At 36.5% G+C, this 19,098-nt stretch overlaps 2 protein-coding genes across 5 annotated transcripts in view; one reads left to right on the top strand and one right to left on the bottom strand.

Annotated features, from left to right (window-relative positions):
- zgc:173607 overlaps positions 1–6,975 on the top strand; it is a 791,925-nt gene extending 784,950 nt beyond the window's left edge. For 2 of the 4 annotated variants that reach the window (XM_073945505.1, XM_073945504.1), the window contains exon 3: positions 2,174–6,975. In XM_073945505.1, the coding sequence (XP_073801606.1) occupies positions 2,174–3,168 (995 nt within the window). In that variant the 3' untranslated portion in view covers positions 3,169–6,975. 4 annotated transcript variants of the gene reach the window in all.
- Positions 1–19,098, bottom strand: part of LOC137491263 (uncharacterized) — a 105,376-nt gene that overhangs the window by 32,950 nt on the left and 53,328 nt on the right. The window lies entirely within an intron of this gene.

The raw sequence follows: 19,098 nt of genomic DNA, 5'->3' as shown, positions 1-19,098 counted from the left end.
CAAATTGCAGAGGGTCAGTGTGAGCAGGCAGTACAGAACAGATGTGCTTTTTAAACAGCTTCTCAAAGCACTTGCTGAAGATGGGTGTCAGAGCAACTGGACGCCAGTCATTTAAGCATGTGGTTTTAGATTATTTCAGTATGGGCACAATAGTAGCTGTCTTAAAGCATGTGGGAACCACAGACAGAGAGAGCGAGAGGTTACGATGTCCGTGAAAACCCCCGCTAGCTGGTGTGTGCATGCTTTAAGTACACGTCCAGGGATGCCATCTGGGCCATAGCTTTCCGGATGTTCCGGAAAGATCTCGTTACGTCTGCTACAGAAACAGAGTGTGCTGGCGGTTTTTGTATCGGCCGCGGGAGTGCACAGTGTGTGGGTGCTGTCCTGGGCTTTAAAGCAGGTGTAGAATGAGTTGAGCTCGTCCGGGAGAGATGCAGAAATGTTTACAGTGGCGGGTTTGTCACTTTTAAAGTTTGTGATGTAATTAAGTCCCTGCCACATACTCCTCCCCTCTACCTTGTACCTCTGTATTGATGTTTTGCTGCTTTGATAGTTTACCTGAGGTTGTAGTTTGCTTGTTTTTGTTCCTCAGCATTTCTGGATTTATAGGCGGAGGTTCACACTGATAGGGCTGTTCGAACTTCGCCATCAATCCATGGTTTTGGGTTGGGGTAGATACGAACAGTTTTTGTTGGGACCATGTCTTCTATACACTTTCTGATGAAGCATGTAACGGTGTCTTGAGTAAACTTTAATGTCATCATCAGAAGCTGCCCGGAACATCTCCCAGTCCACATGATCAAAACATTTTTGAAGTATGGAACTCGATTGGTCCGTCCAGCTTTGAAACGTCTTGAGGGTGGGTGGTTCCCGTTTCAGTTTCTGTCTGTAAGCAGGCAAGAGCAGAACAAAAGAGTCATCTGATTTGCTTAGCGGTGGGCGGGGGAGGAATTTGTTGGCGTCCCGGAACGGAGAATAGCAGTGGTCCAAAATTCGGTCACCACGCATGTTTGTGGTGATATGGTGATAGTATTTTGGAGTGATTTTCCTGAGATTGGCATTGTTAAAGTCCCCTGTAACAATAAACGCTGCCTCTGGGTGTGTGGTTTCCTGCTCGCTTATGCTCCCATTCAGTTCCCTAAGCGCCTGCTCTGTGTTGGCTTGAGGGGGGATGCAAACATCTGTAATTATAACAGCTGTGACCTCTCTTGGTGGCCAGTGTGGTTGGCACCGAAGCATAAGGTATTCCAGATCAGGAGGACAAAATGATCTAACTGGATGTATGTTTCTCTTATCTCACCATGAGTTGTTAATAAAGAAAGAAACACCTCCTTCTTTGCTTTCCCCTGTTGGTTCTTTCATTCTATCCACAGTATCTTATCCATAGTATTCTATCCATAGTATTCCCTGTCTGCTAAACAAATTTTAGAGAAACATTTTGTTGTAATTATGAATGTATGCAAAAAATAGGCCATTGTTACGACCCCCTCGTTAGAGTTGCAACATAAAAGAGCTCAGACAACAAAAAGATTATATATGCAACTTATTTATTATACACAACTAATAAAACAACAAATCAAGAAACAAACAAATGTCTAAGGGAAAATAAAGAAAATAACTAACTTTAACTACACATATAAATAATGCCAAACAAAACCATAAGGTTGCCAAAATAATGAGATGGTCTTGATGCGAAGACGGCCAGTAGCCACACTATCCTACAGAAGCTAGCTCACTCTCGCATTTATATGCTTTGAACCAATTGGGGAGCAACCATGGCACCTAATCAGGATCTGCCACATCCAAACTAGAATACTGGGGTCGTCACACTATTTACACCTTTCAAATCTGCGACCTATCAATGTGACCAAAATTACTTTTATGATCAATTATGTAAGAAACTCTCAAAACTGGACTGACACCGTTTCAATTTACTATAAGTTCTATGTTAAGCGGCTTTGACAGTTTACATTGTACAAGCACTAGATAAATAAAGATGAATAGAATCTGCTTAAATGTGTACACGTTAATGGACCAAACACAATATGATCTGATTTATTTAACATTTAATGTGCATCACAAATACAATGTGTGTAGCCAATGTTTCCAGTGTCTTTTCACTTTTCAGCTTTTGATGAGAGTTTTTAAGACTTAATGAAAACTTTTTTTTCAGACCTAATTGAAGAGAGTGAGGGAAGTAAAGAGGAGGAACATCATGTTAAAATTGAGGACAAAAATCATTTACAGACTGATGGTATTTTGAAAAGGAGAGACAAGAATCGTTTCACCTGTACTCAGTGTGGGAAGAGTTTTGGAGGAAATGGCAATCTTAAGATTCACATGATGATCCACACTGGAGAGAAACCATTCACATGCACTCAGTGTGGAAAGAGTTTCAGCCAATCATCACACCTTAATGACCACATGATGATTCACACCGGAGAGAAACCATTCACGTGCACTCAGTGTGGGAAGAGTTTCATCCGGTTATCATTGCTTAATCAACACATGATGATTCACACTGGAGAGAAACCATTCACATGTACTCAGTGTGGGAAGAGTTTCAGGCAAACATCATACCTTAATGAACACATGATGATCCACACCGGAGAGAAACCATTCACATGCCCTCAGTGTTGGAAGAGTTTCAGCCGCTCATCAGACCTTAATCTACATATGAGGATCCACACTGGAGAGAAACCATTCACATGCACCCAGTGTGGGAAGAGTTTCAGCTGCTCATCATCCCTTAATAAACACATGAGGATTCACACTGGAGAGAAACCATTCACATGCACTCAGTGTGGGAAGAGTTTCAGCCAATCATCAGACCTTAATAAACACATGATGATCCACACTGGAGAGAAATCATTCACATGCACTCAGTGTGGAAAGACTTTCAGCCGCTCATCAAACCTTAATCAACACATGAGGATCCACACTGGAGAGAAACCATTCACATGCACTAAGTGTGGGAAGAGTTTCAACTGCTCATCACACCTTAATCGACACATGAGGAATCACACTGGAGAGAAGCTATTCACATGCACTCAGTGTGGGAAGAGTTTCAGACAACCATCACTCCTTTATCTACACATGATAAGCCACAACAGAGAGAAACCCACAGCTTCGGTGTGGGACGAGTTTCAGCAACTCCTCAGACCTTAATAAACACATGATGACCCACACTGTAGATAAACCATTCACATGCACTCTGTGTGGGAAGAGTATCAACCAATCAGTCAACCCTAATGAACACATTAAGATCCACACTGGTGTGAGAGAGTATTTGTGCTTTGAGTGTGAGAAGACTTTTATTACAGCTCTAAAATTAAAACTGCACCAGACATTTCACACTGGACAGTAGTGATGGGAAGTTCATATCATTTTACTTACTGGGATCTTTGAGTCTCATTCATCAAGATGACAGTATCTTTTTTCGGAGTCACGTGACGGTAATGGCGGAGTAGCAGCTCAAGATTTGGTCTCAAGATATATTATGTTAAGAGGCTCTCTTTATGGGCAAGAAATTTCAGTTTTAAATATATATTTTCCACCTATTCAGACCACAGATTTTATTTCTAAGGTTTTTTCAAAATTTGCGCATTGGCTTTGTGACAACACAGTTATAGCAGGTGATTTTAATTGTTTTTTCTCCTCATTAGTAGATAAATGTCCTTCAACACAAAATCGTAGTCAGATGTCGAATAGAGTCAAAGCTGTTTTGGATACCTGCAAAGAACTTGATCTGGTTGATACTTGGAGGGTGTTACACCCTAATGATAAGGAGTTTACATATTATTCAGCTGTTCATAAAACCAGTAGTAGAATTGACTTGATCTTCAACCCCTAAAATTTCTTTTAGTAAAGTTGAGTATTGTAATTTTGGGGATATTTTGATATCCGATCAAGCACCGCTCTGTATAGGCATAAATTTCAGTAATTTGACACTCTCTAATAAACAATGGAGGTATAATTCATACCTAAATTTTGACCCTAATTTTGAAGGTTTTTTTAACAGAACAGATGAATCACTTTTTTGTAGAAAACAAAACTCCGGGTGTTTCTCCAGGGTTACTTTGGGATACAGCAAAAGCATATGCTCGAGGTTTAATTATATCATATTCAGCTAGGCTTAGGAAAAAAGTAGAAGAGAACAGAGAAACTTAGAGCTCAAACTACATGATTTACAGGCCAGATATAATTTATCTCCCTCAGATGAACTAAGATGTGACATACAAATAACAAAAACTGCATTGGAAGCGATACTTACGAAAAAGGCGGAGAAATCAATGTTCTTTGTAAAGCAAAGTGTACGAATTTGCTAATAAACCTAATCGCTATTTGGCTAATCTTTTGCGGGTTAGGACATCTACTCAAAATATACCTTGTATTAAAGAGTTGAATGGTTCTTTGAATTATAATAATAAGGAAATTAATAATAGTTTTAGAATCTTTTTTGAGCAATTGTACACATCTAAATTTAATTATAGTGTTGAAATTAATATGGAAGCTTTTTTTACAAACCTATCTCTTCCTCAAATTTCAGATGACCAGAGAAAGATATTAGACGCTCCATTAACTCTCAGTGAATTTAAGAATAGTATTCAATCTCTCCCTAATAACAAGGCACCAGGTCCTGATGGTCTCAGTGCAGAGTTTTATAAAAAAGTTTGTCAGTATTTTATCTGGCCCATTACATGAGATGATTCTTCACTCATTTGAAAAAGGGGTCCTTCCCCCTTCAATGATGGAAGCTAATATTTCCTTGGTTCATAAAAAAAGTAAACCAGCTGATGAATGCTCCTCTTATATGCCCATATCTGTTTTAAATATAGATTCTAAGCTTTTTGTCAAAGTACTGGCTTCTCGATTGGAGTCAATACTACCTTCTATTATTAATAACGATCAGACAGGATTTATATGGGGTACATTCTCATCGCATAATATAAGAAGGCTTTTTAACATTATTAAACATTGTTCTTTATATAGCCCAGACTCACTGGTTATATCACTTGATGCAGAAAAGGCTTTCGATCGGTTGGAATGGCCATACCTTTTTTTTGTGCTTAAAAAATTTGGGTTAGGGGCTGACTATATTAATTGGATCTGTATATTATACAATTTTCCTCTTTCTGCTGTAATTTATAATAGTCTTAGAACTAGTAACTTTAATATTGAAAGAGGTACAAGACAAGGATGTCCGTTGAGCCCTTTAATTTTTGCCCTGGCAATGGAACCCTTAGCGGTAAAAATAAGACAGGATACAAATATCCAAGGTATTTCTTTAAAGGATCAACAGCATAAAATTTCGTTATATGCTGATGATGTTTTGATTTACTTAGAGTCCCCTAAGAAATCTATACCTAATTTGATGACACTAATTAATGATTATGGATCTTTCTCTGGTTACAAAATAAATTTTTCTAAGAGCGAAGCCATGCCTCTTAATAATTCGCATAGATTACATCCTAGTATATCGCATCCATTTCGGTGGTCCCCCGGGGGCTTTTATTACTTGGCCATAAAAGTTTCCTCTCAGATATCAAACTTATAAAGTCTAAACTTCATTCCCCTTTTACAATCGGTAATACAAAATTTGGATAGGTGGTGTGCCCTACCATTATCCTTACTGGGTCGTATTCATCTCATTAAAATGAATGTTCTTCCACGCTTTCTCTACTTATTTCAAATGCTCCCTATTAAAATTACTAAAAAAGTTATAGCCCAGTTGAATAGTGCTATAATAAGACTACGATATAGTGTCCTTATTCTCCCCATTAAATCAGGTGGTTTAGCTGCCCCATCCTTTTTATATTATTATCTGGCTGCTCAGTCTAGGTTTCTTTTAGAATGGCTTATAGATGACCCAGAATCTACTTGGATTGGACCTGAAGCTGCATCCCTGGACGGGATTCCCCTACGTAATTTGCTTTATATCTCAACTGCTAAAGCTTCTGCTCTGATCAAAGGTAATAGTATTTTAAAGAATATGTTAGACATATGGCGGCAAATTAGAAAACGTTAAGGTTATGAGAATTGTTTCTCACTATCAACCCCTCTCCATGGAAATCCAGATTAACCACCAGGCCTTAGAGCTGGGCTAGAAGATTGGAGTGATAAGGGCATTAAAGTGGTGGGTGATATTATTCAGGATGGTACGATTCTCACATTCCAACAGATTAAGGATAAGTTTAGTATTCCTAATGTGGACTTTTTTAAGTATCTACAGGTTCGAAACTTTATTTTGACAAAATATAGAGATTACCCAGGATGATTTGGTATTTCCCCAGTTGAATCACTTCTTGCCATTGAGAAGCAGGTCAAATGCATTACTCAGCGTGTCTATGTAACCGGTTCTGCGTTGTGTTTTCTTATTTTTATGAAGGAATAACCAGTCGGAGATCTGCAGTTGTGACGGCTCTTTACTCACTGAGAATAAACCAAAAGCACAGCTTTAACAGTGTGTCTTCGCCCTTACAGCTTTTCTCTCCCATGCGCAGTCAGTGCAGAAAGGGGAGAGATGGAGAGAGAGATAGAACAAAACTCCAAACAATATTAACAAAGTGACAACCCAGCTAGAAATTTTACATTCCCTGAATGTTAAGGACGTTCTGAGAATGTCACAATGTTGAGTTCTTTAAAGGTTTGGAGGACGTTATTTGAGGGACCTTTACAGAACATTCAGAACGTTCTCAGAATGTTTAGGGGACCAAACCTTATTGGAAAATTTGACATTCTCACAACGTTCTCATAACGTGCTTGGTGGTGTTAAGGCCGTTGTCTAGTAACGTTCCCAGAAAGACAAGATGTGGAATTCTTTAAAGGTGTGAGGGATGTTATTTTGCGGACCTTCACAGAATGTTATTTTCTTGTCCTGAATGTTAGAGACAGAAAGAGCTCAATCAATAAAATGTTACTAAAATTGTCTTTATTGGCAGAAAACATAAAGCATTTGTCAAACAATTAAATTTTTAATATGCTGTGTCCGTGTGTGTTTGTGTGTGTCTCTTAGTCACATTCTCTATCATCCAGTTGTCTTTCTGCTGCCTGAAACAAAGCATAAATAACAATATTTACAAATAAGTTCACTTTGTATTTATTTTATTTTTTTACTTTCAGGTGTACACAGTGGTGCTTGAGTCTTATAAAATATTTCAAAATTAATATATTTTGAATTTAAAAAAATATATAAATCTCCATATCTACATCCCACTTATCTATTATTGAAGAACTGCCACTCAAATATTTTTTGATAAGGAAACGGCGTTACACACTCCACTGAAGACATCCATAAGCCTACATAGTTATTTTCGTTTGCAAAGCGCAAAAATTTGTTTCCAAACTACTTCTAAATTCAATTCTAATTTCCAGCAAGTGAATAAATAAACAATAATATAGAAGTGTGGTCAGAAAACTGAGTTGTTTTTTCATAAGGGGTTTTAATTCGTTTTTGACAGTACAGTGGATATTTTAGGCTATATACTACACTACCTCCTATTAAACGTTGACAAAAAATATTGTCATTAAAAGCTAAAACTTTTATAAACAAAAGCTTCAGTACTTTTTCCAGACTCTACAACACAGTAAAATCATCAGAGTAAAGTTTACTCAGTTCAGCAGTTAAAGTTAATGAGACAATGATAGGGTTAATTAAGTGATGATTGAGCACTGATGATGAACACCTGCTGTTAATAAGCACAAACAGAGAAGAGAAACACAAAACTACATCTACCTTCAGTCACAGCCGTATATTAGTGGTGGGCAAAGCGAGGCTTCGTGAAACACTGAAACAGTCGAAGCAAATGTGTCGAAGCTTCGAAACGTTTCGAAACCTCACTCCACAGTGACATCTAGTGGTCATTTTTTTATGTATTGCACTGAAACAGCTTCAGCAAAGAACAATTGAACAAATTGAGGCATTAAACCAAACTTTGTTTGTTTGATCCTTCAAGTAACATGGTACAGTGGTTAAGGTGTCAGACTTCCATGCGGGGTTAGTAGCTTTCGAATCCAGACTATCACAGTTGTTTTGAAATGCTTTGATACCAATTGGTAATGCTTTGCTCTTGTATCGTTTTTGTTTCAACATTGGTCTGATATCCGAATAAACAATTTGTGAATAAATATGTCTTGTTTTTGTCTTAAAACAGGGTTGTTGCTAGATCAAAAACGGTGGCCTGAAGTTATCAAGAATTATTTATATTATTCATTAAATTTCCCATTTATTGTATTTTATTAATGTCCACCCAAACCCTAAACCCAACCATACTGTAAAAATATTTATTATTGTTTTACAGTGTTACAAAAATGATGCTAAATTGATGGCGTAACTGCAGCTGTATCCTATTTAGGCTACACAAAACAGAAACATGATTAAAATACATAAAACCATGATTTCAGAGTATTTGTACAAGTCGGGATTCGAACCCAAAACATCATACAAAGTATAGAATCAATAAGCAAACACACAGTGCTCTAAGCCATATGAGACAGAGATTATTTAATGACCTTGGCAGTCAAATGAGCATTCGCCAGGTCTCGAAACGTTTCTAAGCTGATCGATGCTTTGAATCGCTTTAGTCACGTGACTAGGTGTTTCGAAACACTTTAGTCACGTGACTTGGGTGCTTCGGATCATGCTTCGGTGCAGTGTTTCGAAACACTTGCGCTTCAGGATCTCGACACTGTGTCGAAACATCAGTTTCACGTCAGCCATCCCTACCGTATATAAAATAAACTAAATAAAACACATCAAATTTTTCAAAATCTCAGCAGAGCATCATTAAGCAACTCCACAAACAGCAGCTTTACTTATTAACAACCTGTTTGGCCTTATTTCTGCCACACTCTACAAAATTACATATAGATAATATTAATAGTTAACTAAGTCATTTTTTATAACAGCAATAAAAAAATAAATAAAAACACTTTTTGTGTTTAAGCTGTCACCATTGAGGAGAACAGTAGCTGCTTTACTTGGACTCTGACTCGTTTGTTAATGTTAGCTTCTCTTTGCTTGCCAAACAGTGTATTATGGCAAACATTGTATAAAGAGAGCAGTTGTGCTCTGGATAATTGACTCTATGGTGGTTTAGTCACTAGTCAAATCAGTAAAATTGGTTTTGACCTAATAAGTTTAAATAATGTTGTATCACAAAATGAGCACTGTATTAAGAAAACAGAGCTCACCAGTACTTTTCTTCAGGTCATAAAACACATTGAACATCTGACACACTTAAAACACACAGACATAAAGAATCAGAGTATGCTTCTCAACTATGGTGAATTTTTTATTTATTTTTTCTCCTCTACAGTGCATGCTGGGAACTATGGATGAATGTTGTATGATTGTCTTACCATGCACCGCAGCCAAAAATAAATAAAACTCTAACCACTGTTGAGATAGATACGCTGATTATTGATGTCTGTGTCTCTGAATTGATTCAGATGCTCAATGTGTTTCAATAAATATAAAACCACAGCTGAGGTCCATTCTCCTGATAAACACTGAATTTAGTTTCTTATGTATTTAAATATAATATCTTATACAGTTACTCTTGTCAAGAGTAAGAATCAATACAGGATGTCAACTTAATCACATTTGCTCTCATTATACTTGTCCTAGCAAGCAAAGAAACATTTACATTAGAAATCGAGTCCAAGTAAATCCACCACTTTTCTCCACAATGGTGACATTTGGAGTTGTTTTTTTTTTTTTTTTTTGTGAAATGTAAAGAACTAAACCGTTAATTCTCAATAAATCTCATGTGGACTTTTGTGAACATCTGACAGAAATAAAGTCAATCAGGTAAGCAATGAGCAAACAGCAGGTGTTCATCATCAGTGCTCAATCATCACTTAATTAACCCCATCACTGTCTCATTAACTTTAAATCTGCTGCTGAGTAAATTTTGCTTAATTTAGAGAGGGACCAAATATTCTCTGAACTGGGTAAATTTTACTCTGAGGATTTTGCTGTGTAACCATAACTATAAAATAAATATTCAACACAAATGTCAATTACCAGTAAAAAAGAAACAGTTGGAACAGTCAGGAACAGACGTGGGGCCTGTTTCAGAAAGGAGGTTAACTGAAAACTCAGAGTATTTTAACCCTGAAATGAGAGAAACTCTGGGTTTTCCGTTTCAAAATGGCAGGTTTGTTAAACTCGAGAAAGCAGGGTAAGTCAAGCCTGTTTCTGAAAGAAAGGTAACTTTAACTCAGAGTCAGTTACTGTGGTAACTTACTCTGTGAATCTAACCTGGTCAGAAGCAGGTTTTATTCTCTAAACTCAGAGTTTCTGTCTGTCTCCTCCCCTTTTTTAAAGATGAAGCGGCATTTCTCGCCTTAGCCTTACATTTCCACACACCTATTTTTATGCTCATTTTGGATACGTGCATAAAAACGATTGATAGAAATGTCATGATGCACATAACTTTTTAAAATATGCATAAAAAAACGCGCTTAACTGAGTAGGATAAACTTTTATTCGATAGGAAATGTGTGCATAAACTACGATGGAAACACTTTTACTAAACAAATTACAGTATGTACATTAAAAAAAAGATCATGATCATATGATAATGAAAATTTGTGTAAATGGACAAACCAGCAAGCTGAGCACACTGTAGCATGTCTTAAATATTGTTTTAGTCATTCTAAAATGCCTTAACTGTTTCAGTATTAGTGTATATTATTATTACCTCCGAACGTCTGGTGCGTGTCAAGAGTCTCCGCGTCTCATGGCTTCAGACGCCCCCACGTGTTCATTGTGTTTCAGCATTGTCTTCTGACATCGAGGCGCAAGTACATTAATTAGGCTAAATAAAGAATTAATTGACGCAGCTTCTTCTACCACAGTAAATTCTGTTTTTACTGTTGATATTTGGTGCCAGTTTAATCAGGAAGTGACGATTTTTTTCTCTTTGACTCGTTGGATGGAATTTTATTCGTATCTTTTATGCAATATTCCAGTTTTGCACATAAATTTATGTAATATATTTGGATGGAAACATAGCTATTGCCTACATTTTAGTCACACACAGAAGAACTGTACTAGAATGACTTATCCTTTTTTAATAAATAATTAAATTAAATTCACCTTCGACATGCACTGTAACTAGATTAATGGGATTATTATCCTTTCTAAAAAATATTTTTAGTACTGCTTACCTTCTAAATGTTATATTAACCTCTATCACTTGATCAATAAAAAAGGCAGACACACAAGTGCACTGTTAAATCATTTAAAACTAATAAATGTATAAAAAAGTTTAGAAAAAAAAATGATAAACGTCACAAATTACAATACTTATTTTATTATACTTAAATATTTAAATACTTAAAAAGTGAAATTAGGCATTAACTTGAGCAGCTGTTTTCCCACGCTAACTGTCTCTTCTTCACTGATGGTTGTTTCTTTTCAAATATATACACACTCATATTTGCTATAACTTTGCATGAGAACATCAAGTTCAGCTGGAGAAAGAAATGGTGATCTCTTTTATAAGATATTGCCATAGTCACTCGTAATGTCTACGCTCCATTGATAATGCCTTTTTAAAGTCACGGTGTGCGCGCTTAACTCTGAGTTGGTCTACTCGAAGTTGATTGACCCAACTCAGATCAGCTGTTCTGAAACCGAAAACTCTGAGTTTTTAATCTCTCGGTAAATCAACTCAGAGTTCAAGTTTAAACTCTGAGTTGTTTGAACCTCCTTACTGAAACAGGCCCCAGTTGTATGTAATATCTGAATGCTTTTAAGGACTAAACTTACCTGAAATTGGCAAAAGCAGCCCCATGAGCAGCTTTGTTGACAGGCAGAATGAGTGCCGTTGTTTAATGATTTAGGGAATCGACTTCAAAAGAGTCGATTCCTCAATGGACCTATTGCAGGAATTGACTCGAAGACAGGAATCGAATCCCAGAAACGAGTCTGTTTTTTTTTTTTTCAAGCTCTCCAGAATGAAGCAGTTACACGCTACACTACAGTTTTAATGCTCATTCTTGAGCACGATGAACATCGAAGATACGTTTTACTTGTTTGCTTTTGAATTTTGAGACCACGACCACTAGCTATTAGGATTAGTGCTGCGGGAGTGCTCTTGGTAACGTTTTTAAGTGATCATAGAATGACCAAAACAGAACGTCCTCCTAAAGTCCTATTCAAAACGTTATTATTTGACTAAAGGAGGACCATGTGAAAACATTCTTTTAATGTTAGAAAGGTTGTCTTTGTAACGTTATTATGTGACCATAAAATAACCAAAAAAGCACGTCCTCCTCAAGTCATACTGGGAACGTTATTATATGACTAAAGGAGGACCATGTGGAAACGTTCTGCTAATGTTAGAAAAGTTCTCTTTGTAACGTTATTATGTGACCATAGAATGACCAAAACAGAACGTCCTCCTAAAGTCATACTGGGAACGTTATTTTATGACTAAAAGAGAACGTTTTAAGAACATCCCTAATGTTCTGTAAAGGTTCGGGACTTTCATTACCTTTAGGGAACTTTAAGGGAACGTTGCGAGAACATCGCCTCCTACCTGGGAATCTGCTTTAATGAGGTTTCTTTGAATGGTTCAGTACCTCAAAAAAGAATCTGTCTGAGAACAGTGCACCATTGAGAAAACTTTTGGAAACAGGGGTGGAGTGGCACTGGGATAAGTCGCAACTAGAGAGTTTTGAGAAACTAAAGGCACAGCTGAGCAACGCACCAGTTCTCAAATATTATTATGTCAACAAGGAAGTGACTCTTTCTGTTGATGCTAGTTCAAAGGTTCTGGGAGCAGTCATCCTCCAAGAAGGACATCCTGTGGCCTATGGTTCAAGAGACTGCCAGAAAAGGTATGCTCAGATAGAAAAAGAGCTGTTAGCCATCGTATATGGTTGTGAAAAATCTAGCCAATACCTATATGGAGAGGCAGTAAAAGTGCAGTCAGACAACAAGCCGTTGGAGACTGTCTTCAAAAAGCCTCTACAGAAAACTTCTCCTCGCCTGCAGAGGATGTTGTTGAAGCTCCAGCCGTATGATCTACAGGTTTACCACAAACCTGCACTGTAAAAAATTGCTGTTAAAAAACGGTCAGATTCTACGGTAAATTAATGTTTTTTCACTAAAACATTAATATTCTGTTAAAAACAGTGCTTTCTGGGTAACATTTTTGTTTTCGAGAAAGTAACCAACTGCAGAAAACTGAGCTAACAGAGTTCAGATTCGATGTTTTGAAGTCTGTGTTTAAAATCACGCTTTGTGTCCTTGTTCACTATTTCATACACTAGTTAACTAATATAGTTCACCTGACAGTTTTAATGAACACTAATGAGTGAATTCAGACACTGATGAACACCTGCTGTTAATAATTACAATTACTGAAGAAAATAAACAAGAAACACAAACAGTGACTTGAGTTACAACATTAAATAAAATAAAATAAAATAAAACAGCTTCAGTCTCAGCAGAGGATCATTAAACAACTCCACAAACAACAGCAGACACACACTTATTACTGACTGATTTGACTTCCATACTATTCTCATTGAGATCCAACAGAAATTAAGTTGTTTTTTGTGTCACCGTGATGGAGTGAGGGGCTGGTTTAGTTGGGCTCTTCACCCTTGAACTCATTTAAGAAGACTTTCCAACTGCTGTAATACAGAGTTTACAAAACGTTTGTGCTATAGCAATAAAGTTGGGAAGTCAATAAATAGAGAAATCTATTTGTCTGAAATTAGTTCTGATAAATATTTTGTTATAAATCTGGAAGAAGGACTTCATGCAATAGATTTTATGCTTAGTTGCAGGTATTAATTTAATTAATGAGAAGTGGAACCAGAAAAGATACCTCCGTAATTACTTAACAGTTAAGAAATAACATACAAAAACAGTTCAGTTATGACAAATACACACTCAGACCTCATGAATCTGACCTTGTATCTCAACAATGGTAACATCTCAAATGTTTCATGCTGCAATGCATGCTGGGAGTGGCACGGTACAAATATCCCAGCATGCATTGCGGTATAAATAAATGTTGTATAATGGTCTTACAGTTTTCTTTATTTGCGTTTGATTCTGCTGTTGTTTATGTTTCGACTTTCAGTTGCCTGTTTATGAGTTAAACTGTTAATTTTGTTAGTTGTCACCATTATTGAGGTTCATATGCTGATTATTGATGTCTCTTTGAGTGCGATTTACACCATAGAGCAGTGTTATTGTCCAAGATATTCTTAAAAACTTCCAGAAATCATTGCCATATATAGACATAAAATGTAAAACAATAGATTTAACATTGAATAGGTGCAGTAAATTTCATTATACTAAATGAGAACAGACTCTGCCATTTAATAGCAACATGAACATCACCAGATCTTATTTAGGTTTTTGGCTGGCTTGCCACAACAAAGGAGCTTTTTAAACAAAGTTCTTAACAATTGCAGCAGCCAAGATAAATAAATGATAAAAATGACAGGGCTAAGAGCCCAACTAAAGCAAACTCTGTTCTCCATGATGGTGACGTAAAACTTTAACTTTTTCTCAAGAAGAACTTTAGTAGATGTTATACAAAAATACATGTATTAAGTAATAAGTGTAGCTGGTGATGATGTTTGTAGAGTTGTTTAATCATCCGCTGATCATTTAAATGATTTAATCATTTGTTGTTCTTCAGGTTATTTCATTATAAAGCTGGGACTAAAGTTTTGTATGTTCTGTTCTTGTTTTTTCCCTTCAGTATTTCTTCATTTGTTCATTGTTAATCCTCAATTATCATTTAATTAGTCAGTTAATTAATGAATTTACTTCAGCTTTGCTACATGTTTCTTGAACACTCAGTAGTGTGGACACTTCAATAAAAACTGAAGTATAGGCTCTGGGGTTTAAAGGGTTAAAGGTGTGAGAGGTAAAAACACAGTGTAAAAATGTATTTTAACAGTAATATACTGTTAATTTACACAACGGAAGTAGACTGTAAAAAAACAGTATATTGCTGGCAACCACAGCTGCCAGTAGATTACCGTTAAATCAAGGAAAAAACTGTATTTTACTGTAAAACCTGAAGCTAATTTCTTCTGTCTGTCACCGTTGTGGAGGAGAGTAGAGCCAGTGTATGAGTTAAAGATGAACAATGAACTGCTGATGTTATTCTGTATGTTTCTTTATTTAAAGAAAGCGGGTGTTTAGTTGCTGATGCAGTCAGAATCTCTCTTGTGATTACAGATTTACATGTATGTGTGTTGTTGTGAAAAATAAGACATTAGAGTTAAACCGAACCTTTCTAATTAACTAAAATAAGTTATCATTATGATTATGCTTCTAGGCATATATAGCACAATACTTCATAAACTCATTCAGCAGTTGGCCAATTTGAGGCAGTTTCTTTCAGTGAGCAGAATGAGTTCACTTGAGTATTGTGTAAATCAATGTAGTCCATGTATTTTTACAGCAACATACTGTAAAATAACATTACATTGCTGGCAACTGCAGCTGCCAGTATTTTACTGTTTTTTAACGGGACAATTTTTAACAGTGTGGGCAGGAACTGAAAATAGCAGATACACTGAGCAAAGCCTATCTAGATGAAAAGACAGAACAACTGCTAAAGACCTAGAAGTGCATCACTTGACAGAATGTCTGCCTATTTCAGAAGATAAATTAAGAGAAATCAAGGAAGCTACTGCAGGGGACGAAGAACTACAAATACTGATGTCAGTAGTAAATTTTTTGCTAGACATGGGATTCCGCATTAAGTAGTTTCAGACAATGGACCACAGTTTGTAAGTGCACAATTTAGAAATTTCCAACATAAATGGGAGTTCAAGCAGTCCACATCAAGGCCCAGATATCCACAACCTAATGGCCAAAGCGAAATAGCAGAACAGACTATTAAAAATTTGCTCAAAAAGGCCCAAGAAAGTAATGGAGACCAATATGATGCTCTACTTTAGTACAAAAGTTTGCCACTCGGTGGAGTGAACTTGTCTCCAGCACAGCTTCTCATGGGTCGCCGGGTAAAAGCTAAACTGCCAACAGCAAGTAAGTTGTTACAACCTCAGCTGCAAAGAGGAGTTCTGAAGTGCCTAAAAGACAGACAGCGGAAACAAAAGTTTTACTTCGATCAAGGAGCAAAATGTCTGCGTGCATTAAAGGAAGGAGAAATTGTGAGAATGAGAGCAGACAATCAATGGCTAACGGCTGTGGTGGTTGGAAAGCATGAAAAACCAAGATCATTTCTGGTTCAAACACAGCATGAAGAAAGATTTAGGAGAAATCGAAAACACTTGCTCAAGACAAGGGAGACCAGCTTCCAGAATTCACATATTTTTGACTCAGTTGATCCAGTGACAATGGGTGTGTTCCAAATGTGATAACTAACATGCCAGCGTCAGTGCCAGTCTCTACAGATGGAGGATTGTCTTCAGTGCCTAAAGTTCTGGCAGGGTGGTTAGACCGCCAAAGCGTTATTTCTGTTGAAATTCATGGACTGCAACTGTTAAATAGTACCTGTGAAAAGTTTAGTAACTAAAGTTTCTTAGAGTCGTAAGAGAGTTAATGCATCTTTGTTTATAAGTAAAAAAAAAGAAAAAGAAAAAAAAGGAAGATGTGATGTATTCTGATTTACACCACTAGGTGGTGCCCTGTGTATACTGTGAAGCACTATGTACAACATGATGATTTTTAAGACCACAACCTAAGGGGCCGATCACACCGAACACGCTCTATGCATTAAGAAGCACCTCTTTTGAATGGTTTACTAACGGCAAGAGTTTTACTCACATTTTTAACCGCCTGCTGCGCCTCGCGGTTTTGCCGTAGTAGACTTTAGACGTTGACACCCTTGCAATGAGAGGGGACCAGGCTCATTGTTCACATTAACACACTCATAATAACATGACTTGGAATAACAAGACTAATAATCTTCTTTCGTTTTATCTCATAGTTTTATAATTGATATGAGCATATTTATAGAAGCTCTAATGAGATTGTTGTGAATTTGACTCAAATTATATAATAATTGCTGATTAAATGTGTTAATTTTTGTCATAGAATATATTTTTCACTCATACATCCACTTTAAAAAGTTCTTTTATCAAAGATTTGTGGTTTCATCAAGTTTTTTGATGATTGATCTGCATATTCTAAAAGCAGTGCAAATCAGATTATTGATAATTTGACTGATATATTTTCTGTTCTTCTTTACTGTAAAAATTATTACATTATATTTTATAAGGGATTATTTTATTGTTTTATGATGATTGATAAGTAAAAATAAATGGCAGGGCAAATTGATTTGACTAATTTGAATTAATTTTGTTAATGTGACATGTTTCTGTCCGATATTACATAATCCATGCATACTGCCACTATAAATAAAAGTTATTTTTTGAAGAATTTGACACGTGGCCCTTCACTTAGTTTGCAAAACTTGATGTGGCCCTCGGGTCTAAAAACGTTTACCCACCACTGATTTAGAGTATGTATCATTGTGTTCTGTGGTGGGAATTGGATAATCCTATCAGACAAGCTTTAAGGGATTTTTTATTGCATTTTCTAAATATTCCGTACCATATTATCCCTCGGGGACTCAAATGGCAACGAAAAGTAGGAATGAGCCAGTTGGGTTTAGGCATTGGGTAGGATAAGGAATGTAGAGTGAGATCATTTTCTGTAAGTGCTAATAACCTGTTAATATCTTAAGAATTGGCAGGTAATAAAACTAGTTTTTTTTAGTGTGAATTGTAACTTAAACTAAAGTGTCAAATGAAAAATGACAAATGAATTGAGAAGGAGCCATAATGGGTGGTTCCAGTGTTTTATCACTAATAAAGAACGGGACATTGAGCTGCTGTCGTGTCTTATTAAAGTTGAGTTTTCATCTGGGTTTTCTGCTAAAAGAAGCGCTGAGAAACATGACAGGGTGAACATCCAGTAGAAAGTCTGATTTCCTTCAGGATTTGAAGAGTTTCTTAGAGCTTATCTAATATTTAAGTCAGATTCTCATCTGTAATGTGTTTTATTCATTTAATAGAACAGAGAGACGTTCTCTGTGATTAAATAAAGCTTGCAGATCAGTTCCACACAGATATTCTCCTCAGTTATTAACCATATACAGCAGTGGTTAGTCTGTCAGGAATTGAGTTTGACTCCCCTGGTGTAGATCATCCTGTATGTGTTTTAGGAAATCCACTAACGCTCAAAAGTACAATAGAAAAGTACAGGACAGGACATCTGAGGCTTTACAGCATTCTGGAGTTTACCCTGGAGGCAGTAGTCATGTAATCACTGTCAATGCAGACCATAATCCTTTGGCTTTTCTGCACATGATGAGGAAAGTTTAATCAGAATCTGATGATGAAGAATAACAAATCTTGAATATCCAGTATACTGAAAAGGTTTAAACAGCACAGCTTTTGAGAGAGTATTGTGCTCTTAACATAAAAATAATAAATATGAGTATTTGGTTTGTATAGACCTTTTATTTCCAAGACATTGGTTGATGCTGGAAAATATATTGGTGGGGGTGTTACATTATGTGTTTTTTTTTTATATATTATACTGTCTATTTTCCAGAATCTGCTAAATATACCTCAGATCAGCGCACAAGCTGTGATTGAATTAGACACTACCACACTAACTCCTCTGAGTAACATTTCCTCTGCTCAGAGTCTGTCTGCTCCCTCTCTACATTGAGTTAATCAGACAATTAAATGATGATCGAGCACTGATGATGAAGACCTGCTGTTAATAAGCAGAATCACTGAAGACAAACACAAACACTTCAACTGACTCCAGTTACAGGCTTAGATGAAATCAAATGAAATAAGCTCAAAAGCTGAGCAACATGTCTGCCATCCTGCAGTGATGAAGCTGTGTCTGGCTCTGCTGTAGTGTTACAGAGATCGATAATGTCTGAAACGTATCCAGAATACAGATTATTGAAGCCTTTTGAACAGCTTCATCATTGTTGTTGTGCTACTTTTACTCTTTTAAACTCTACACACTTCCCATCAGGGACAATATAAAACACACAACTTAACTGGGGCTATAATTTACTCATTGTAACTTGTGTTACTGAGATTATAACAAGTAAAATA

Source organism: Danio rerio, chromosome 4 (assembly GCF_049306965.1).
Source record: "Danio rerio strain Tuebingen ecotype United States chromosome 4, GRCz12tu, whole genome shotgun sequence".
Taxonomy (NCBI): domain Eukaryota; kingdom Metazoa; phylum Chordata; class Actinopteri; order Cypriniformes; family Danionidae; genus Danio; species Danio rerio.
The sequence above is the reverse complement of the archived record's forward strand: the minus strand, read 5'-3'. Positions and strand labels throughout refer to the sequence as shown.